Source organism: Trichosurus vulpecula, chromosome 3, assembly GCF_011100635.1.
Source record: "Trichosurus vulpecula isolate mTriVul1 chromosome 3, mTriVul1.pri, whole genome shotgun sequence".
NCBI lineage: Eukaryota > Metazoa > Chordata > Mammalia > Diprotodontia > Phalangeridae > Trichosurus > Trichosurus vulpecula.
In genome coordinates, this window is record NC_050575.1 from 64266151 (window position 1) to 64273899 (window position 7749).

Here is a 7749-nt window from a genome sequence, read left to right on the forward strand (position 1 = left end):
TGAGTCATGCTGTACTTTGAGTACCTTTGCTACTTTCCCTCTTTTTGGAGAATTTTAAACTTGTAAACCATAACTGTCGTGATAATTAGCACAATTAAGATGCTGGGCTACGGGGTTGTTAATGAACCAAAAAGGATGAAAATGAGGAGCCTAATCCCGCTAATTAGATATCAGGCTTTCCCAGAGCTGAACAGGTCCACAGACTCCAGTGGATGGATACAGAACAGGGAGTTACGAAAGACTCCAGCCCCTGGGGGCCCAGCTGACTGGTTTCTCTCCGCTAGGCTTATCCAGTCAGTTCTGGCTATATTTGTGAAATGAAATGCCAAGGGCATGCTCGCCAACAGATGTATGAAAATGAGATAAACATGTATAATGCTTTGTAAACCTTAAAGTGTTCTATAAATGCTATTACTATCATTACTATTATTAAAAGTGTATAAACATTCATCCATTTCTCTCCTTCCTTCCACTACAAACATCTTGAATAAGTGATTTATAATCATCACCTACACTCTCTTACCACCCACTCTTTCCTAAACTCCCTCCAAACTATTTTCTGTCTTCTCTATTTTACTGAAAGTGTAGTTGAGTACCAATGATAACTTCCTAATTTCCAAATCCAACAGTAATTTTCCTCGACTCCTGTAGCATTTAACACACTCTCGGCTATTTTCTTCCTTGGCTCCCCTCTTACCTGAGTGTCCCTTAGTGACCTTAGACCAGAATATGTTAGAACTAGAAGGAAACTTGGAAGCTAGAATATCAAAATGATACGGAACCTTAGAACCTGAAATAGTTTTGAATAGTGCTACAGAACAGAAAATGTCAGAGCTAGGAACCTTAGGATATAGAATATAGAATATCATAGCTAGAGATGACCTTAGGACCTAGAATAGTATAGCTAGAAGGTACCATAGAATAGTGGTGTTAAACTCATATGGAAATGAGCCATAAACTGCACCTAAGGATCCCTGCAGGCCTCAGATTGACTTGGAAAACCATATATTGACATGATCTGTGTTTTGTTATATTGTTATTTATTTAGCTAAGTATTTCCCAGTTATGTTTTAATCTGGTTCCCACTACACTTGGGAATGTTGTGGACCACATGCCACTCAAGGGCTGAGTATTGGACATCTCTGCCACAGAATGCCAGAGCTGGAAGAGGCTTCGGACATAACTTAACCCAAACCTCTCATTTTATAAATGCGGAGAATGAGGCCTATAGTAGGGAAATGATTTCCTCAACTTCACACTGAGAGAATGAGAAGTCAGCTCCTTGAGTCAGAGCCTGCTTTGTTATTGTATCCCCTAGAATAGCGTCTTGCACATAGTAGGCATTTAATAAGTGAACAAATTGAATTGAGTTGAAAGTTAGTCGCAGAGCTGGCGCTAGAACTCAGGCCTCCTGGCTCCCGGTCCGGTATGCTTCTCACATGGGCACTTCCGGCTGAGTAAGAAAGAATGGGGTGAAACCATGGAAACAGAAGGTGAGGAAGGGTGGGCTATTTCCTAAGGATAGTCAGTGCACACCAGATACTTATTAATGCTTGTAGACTGGTTGGTTGATTGACGATTGACCGGATTCCTTTGGAGAGCCTGGGGCTTTGAGCTTTATTCCGATCAGATCACCAGCAGAAGAGAATGAGAACTCTGGCTTCTAGTCTCAGGCTCTGCTCTCTAGCTCCCTGTGGCCTTTAGACAAGTCACTTAGTAAATGAATAGTCTCTTATATGCATTGTTGTTATTGTTCAGTCATCCAGTTCTATGTGTGCCCATGAACGTTGCCCTTGCGGTTTTCTTGGCAATGATACTGGAGTGTTTTGTCGTTTCCTTCTCCAGTGTGTCCCCATTTTATAGGTGATGAACTGAGGCAAATAGAGGTTAAGCGACTTGCCAAGGTTAACCCAGTTAGTTTAAGTGTCTGAGGCCAGATTTAAATTCAGACTGTCTCAATTCCAGGCCTCAGGCTCTATCCGCTGTACCACCCAGATGCCCCCTCTCCTGTTTGCATATCCTGCTTTAACAGTGACAAAACCTTAGACTGCCTAATTCCGTGGAGCTGGTTTGGCCTTGGGGTACTATTTCACTCTGATCTCAGAACCCCAGCCCTGCCTGCTCCAGATTAAATAGAAGGCTCTGACTCCCCCAGTGGGGCTTGTCTGCCCTAAGAGCCCTCTCTCGGCCCTCCACTCCCCCAATCCCCACCTCCACCCTACACTGCCTCAAAGCAGTGTAAAAGCTGGCACAGCATTTTACTTTATAGCCCAGGGCCTGCTCCTCTGATCCGCAGACCAGCTGCTGACAGAGGGAAACTAGGCAGCTGGAAGGAGGGGCAGGGAGGAGGGGCAGAAGTGGGAGTCCCCCTCCACCCCCAGCCAGAAACTCAGGGGAAAAGCTTAGTTCGTCTTTCATGACACAGGATGGGAAAGCCCAAAGTTCCTGCTAGGCTTCCTCTTAGAAGAGAGAGAGAATTCCAAGATAGAATCTCTTATTTGCCCTGCCCCTCACCCAGCACCCCACATCCCTGCCCTCCAGGAGTTCACAGTCACATTAGGGATACCCAATACAGATGTAAAGCTACAGAGGGACACTCTAATCAGACCTCCTCTTCACTCCCACAGCCTCCTCTCACCTTGACAACCATCACAGATTCCAACCTGGTCCTCCTGCCTCCAGCATTTCCCCTGCCAGTTCACCCTATACACATTCTCATAGCATTGTAAGGTTTACAAAATGCTCTCCTCACCACAACCCTCTCTGGTAAGTAGTGCAAGGGTTATTGGATCGTAGGACCTTAGAGGCCATGGAGTTCAACCTCCTCATTTTATAGATAAGGAAACTCGGACTGAGAGAGGTTAAATGGCTTGTCCAGTATCTGAGGAGGTGACCAGCTAGGACAGCAAGCCAAGGCAATAAGATTTATTAAGCACTTATTATTAGCACCAGTGACAGTGCTAAGTGCTGGCAATACAAATAGAAACAAAAAGAAAGTGCCTGGCCTCCCGGGGCTTATATTCTAATGGAAGAAGACAACACACAAAAAGGATCTGAAAAGCTGGAGTCGGGAGAAGGTGAAAGTACTAGTATATGGGGATGGTACGGACTACAAAGTCCAGCCAGCTTTGAAGCTTGGGTGGCAGGGGAATGAAGGCTGGCCAGTCTGGGCCCTTCCCCAAAATGTAGGCCCCAGGAGGAAATCACCAGTGGGAGAAAGGGATCAGCATGGTAGGGGGATGTTCCATTGTGAGAAGGCCACAAGGATAGTTAGATGTTCCAGGATGAGGAGGTCCCAGGGGCTGGGGGAGTTTCCAGGATGAGATTGCATCTGAGACTGAGATATGAAATAAATTTAGGTCTTCCTTACTCCACTCAGCTATCTGCCAGCTACCTGCTCTTATCTCCATTTTTCAGTAAAACAAAACAAAACTGAGGCTCAGAAACACTAAGTTTATTGCTCATAGGCAGCCAGCTAATAAGCATCAGCAGAAATGGAACTCAGATCCCCTGGTCCCAAATCCATAGCCTCCTGATCATCTAGTCCAGTGTTATCAAACTCGAATGAAAGGGGGAGGCAGTAATTAGGGGCACTAATTAGGTATCTCAGCAGCCCAGTATATTGACTTTGTTTTAAAATGTAATGTTATCTATGTTTTATTGCAATTTGTATTGATTTGATAAATTATTTATTACCCAATTACCTTTTAATCTGGTTCAGGACACACCCTGGAGTGGAAGGCCAGACACCTTTGATCTAGTCTAACCTCATTTAATTTGTACAAAGCAATTTTTCCATTGTAAAGGTCTTATTAAGTTTAATCTCAATATGGTTTTGAAGGCCATCCATAATCCCGCTACAACCAGCCCTTCCAAGCCTTATTTCCTGTTAGTCTTGTCTACATAGTCTATTCTCCAGTCAAACTGAGCTAGCTGTCCCCTGTCCTCCATATATATCCTGTAATCTCTTCCCTCTTTGCCTTTGCTCACCCCTAGAACATCCCTTGTCCTCACCTTTTCCTGTTGAAATTTTCCCCATATTTCAAGGACTAACCCAAAAGCTACTTCCTCCATCAAGTGTCCCTTTATTCCTACCACTTAGAAAAGATGTCTTCCTTCTCTGACCATCCAAAGCAGCTTGTTCATGCTTCTTTATGCCTTTAGAGTTACAGGACTCATCAGTATCCAAAATAGACCTGTTGTTCTCTGCCCTGGTCAATTAATCATTCAACAAGCATTTATTAAGTCTCTACTATGTGACCAGCCCTGTACTGGGTATTGAGAGTACAATGACAAAAATAAAACTGTCTCTGATCAGAAGGCTTATCTTCCTTTATCAAGGAAAACAACGTGTACACATATAATTATGGACAAAGTCAAGGGTGTGCTGGAGCAAGCCGATTGTTAAATTTTCAGTGTGAACATTTACACCTTGGGAATTGGCAAATACTACAAGTCAGGGCTTGATTTGTTTTTTGGCTTGCTGTCTAGATTTAAGAAAGTGATCGAAAAAGTGTTAATAATGAAGACTAAACTTCAAAATTCTTTCATACATACATTTTTCCTGAGAGCCAGTTCTTAAGCATTTACCAGCATACCTCTAGACAAAAATAAACATATGGAGGGTTACTAGGGGTAGTTAGGGGGAATAGAAAAGGCTTTACATAGTTGGTGGTACTGGGGCTAAGCTCTGAGGGAAACTAAATGAAGGTACAGTAAAAGGCATGGAGGAGAACCAATAAAAAAGCCTGGGACACCAGAAATGGAATGTTATATTCAAGGGAACAGCAAAAAAGCAATCTCATTCAGCTGGATTGCAGAGGGCATGAAGGGAAGTAATGTAATAGGTCTGGATGGGTAGAAAGTATCCAGGATATAAATGGCCTTAAATACCAAACAGAGGAGTTTGTATGTGATCCTAGAGGTGATGGGAAGGGAGTCCCTGGAGCTTCTGGAGCAGTGAGGTAACACGGTGAGCCCTAGGCTTTAGAAATATCATTTTGGCATCTGTGTACAGCTGAGATATTAAAGATACTCCCCCATGGGGGACCTGCAAAACTCCGAAGTGGGGCCAGTATCAGATTAAAATGTAACTGGGGAATGACTTGCAGTTGACTTTGATTTGAGTAAGGAAGGACTGTGCAAGGTCACCAGCCTCACTTTCTCCTCCAGAGCCATCTGGGTCCAGTGGCCAGATATTTGTCAGGATGACTGGAGTTGGAAGGGGAGGGAAGGAGAGGGGAGAGGAGAGGGTTCTGGGGGCAGCTAGGTGGCTCAGGAAATAGAGAACTGGCCCTGGAGTCAGGAGGACCTGAGTTCAATTCCAGCCTCAAACACTTACTAGCTGTGTGACTCTAGGCAAGTCACTTAAACCTGATTGTCTTCGCTCCCCACCCCACACAAAAAAAGAAAGAAGGAAGAAAAGAAAGAAAAAGAAAGAAGGAAGGAAAAAGAAAGAAAGAAAAAGATTAGGGCTCCCTATCTCACCTAGGCTGGAAGTACAGGCCACTTACAGGCCCAGTCCCGATACTGACCAGCATAGAAGTTTTGACGTGCTCCATTTTTCCAAAACAATGAGTTCACCCCTCCTTAAACAGACCATCTATACCACACCACCCCCTCCTTCCAGGTACTTACTAAAATTGGTGCCAAACTTCAGATACGTGATCAGCTTCAGCCCATTATAACTCAGAACTCCCAAGCTCAAGCAATCCACCAGGCTTAGTCTCCCCCCACAGCAGGTATTGCAGACATGCGCCACAGCAGAGGAATAGGAAACCTTGGAAGAAGAGTGGGTTTGGTAAGTAAAAAGTTGCTTTTGGAGATGTTAAATTTGAGTTGAGATATTTCAAACGGCCAGTAGGCAGTTGGTAGTGCCAGACTGGCGCTCAAGGGAAAAATCAAGGTTAGAGATATGAATCTGAGTCATTGGTATAGAAATGATAATTGAACCTATGGGAGCAAATGAGGTCACCAAGAGAGAATATAGAAAAGGAAAAGAAAAGGGCTAAGGATAGCATGCCTAAAAAGAATTTAGTGCTTTATGCATATTCAAAACTAATATAAATATTATTTGTGAAATAATTATATATAGTTGTAGTTAGACCACACCTGGAATACTGTGCCCAGTTCTGGGTACCACGATTAAGGAATGTTCTGGGGGTCTGGCACATGCACAGAGTGTATCCGTTTTTTTAGTTGATGCAATTTTCTCATGTGGAAAGGGTGAGGAGGCTACTGCCAGAAGAGTCATAATGACATATAATGGAAGTACCTTGGAGACACTGTGGAATATGTATAGACATTCTATAACTGGTAGGCTAACCATGTGGTTAGGAGGAGCCTTTTTTTGAAAAACTTGTCCGGGGAGAACAATCAGGCTGACAAGGGAAGTAGAGGGTACATGAGTGTTGGATGGGAGAACTGGGATTGTTTAACCTAGAGAAGAAATTACGTAGATAGGCATGACAACTGTCTCCAGGCATTTAAAGTGCTGGCATGTTCCCATTGTCCTTTGATGGCCAAGCTAGGAGCAATTGGGAAGGGGCAGGGGGAGTTTCAGAGAGGCAAACAGGCTCAACATAAGGAAGAGTGTTCCCCCAAAACTATCCAAAAGTAGAATGAGTCCTCCAGAAACCCCAAAAAGTAGTGAATTGCCCATTGCTAAAGGTCTTCAAGTATAAGCTAGATGACCACCTCTCATAGGACGTCCTGAGAGGGATCTACTGTTCAAGCATGAGTTGGACCAGATACCTTTTAAGGTCCATTCCAACTCTGAGTTTATTTGTTGTATTAATTGTATTGTAGTTATCTGTGAAGATCTCTTGTTCCCCCTACTAGACCATGTGCTTCTTGAGGCGGGGACAGCATCATTCATCTTTATATCCCCTACAGAGCCCAACATAGGGCCTTGAACATAGCAAGCGCTCAAGAAGTATTAAGAAATACATTCATTATGAAATGAATGAGGCGGCGGCCTCCAGCATGCCTTCCCGACTGAGGAAGACGCGGAAGCTCCGCGGGCACGTCAGCCACGGCCACGGGCGCATCGGCAAGCACCGGAAGCACCCCGGAGGCCGCGGGAATGCAGGAGGGCTGCACCATCACCGAATCAACTTCGACAAATATCATCCAGGTTACTTCGGGAAAGTGGGTATGAGGCATTACCACTTGAAGAAGAACCAGAGCTACTGCCCAACTGTCAACCTTGATAAGCTGTGGACGCTAGTCAGTGAGCAGACCAGGATTAATGCTGCCAAAAACAAGGAGGGGCTTGCCCCTATCATTGATGTTGTACGGTCGGGCTATTACAAAGTTCTAGGAAAAGGGAAACTCCCCAAGCAGCCAGTCATCGTGAAGGCAAAGTTCTTCAGCAGAAGAGCAGAGTTAAAAATCAAGGGTGTTGGTGGAGCCTGTGTCCTTGTGGCATAAAAATCTAATGTTATCAAATAAAACAAATTCTTTATTAAAAAAAAAAAAGAAATGAATGAGAGGATTGTAAAGGACAAGGTCAATCGGGGGTACAGTGGATAGCATTGGACTGGGAGTCTGGAATACCTGAGTTAAATCTTGTTTCAAGACATGTACTAGCTGTGTGGTTGGGGGCAAGTCACTTGATGGCTTTCAGCCTCAGTTTCCTCATCTATAAACTTGGGATAATAAAAGCACCTACTTTACAAGGTTGTTGTGAGGATCAAATGAGATAGTCTGTATAAAGTGCTTTGCAAACCTTTAAAGAACTATATAAAT

General features: G+C 44.0%; 1 protein-coding gene across 1 annotated transcript; it reads left to right on the forward strand.

The window, feature by feature from the left end:
- The first annotated feature begins 6984 nt into the window (after window positions 1–6984).
- LOC118843680 (60S ribosomal protein L27a-like) lies at window positions 6985–7468 on the forward strand. The gene has a single exon (XM_036751429.1). The coding sequence runs from the start codon at window positions 6985–6987 to the stop codon at window positions 7429–7431; it is 447 nt and encodes a 148-aa protein (XP_036607324.1). The 3' UTR covers window positions 7432–7468.
- The last annotated feature ends 281 nt before the right edge of the window (window positions 7469–7749 follow it).

Coding starts and splice junctions, on each gene's coding strand:
- LOC118843680 (XM_036751429.1), top strand. CDS start 6,985: ATGCCTTCCCGACTGAGGAAGACGCGGAAGCTCCGCGGGCACGTCAGC.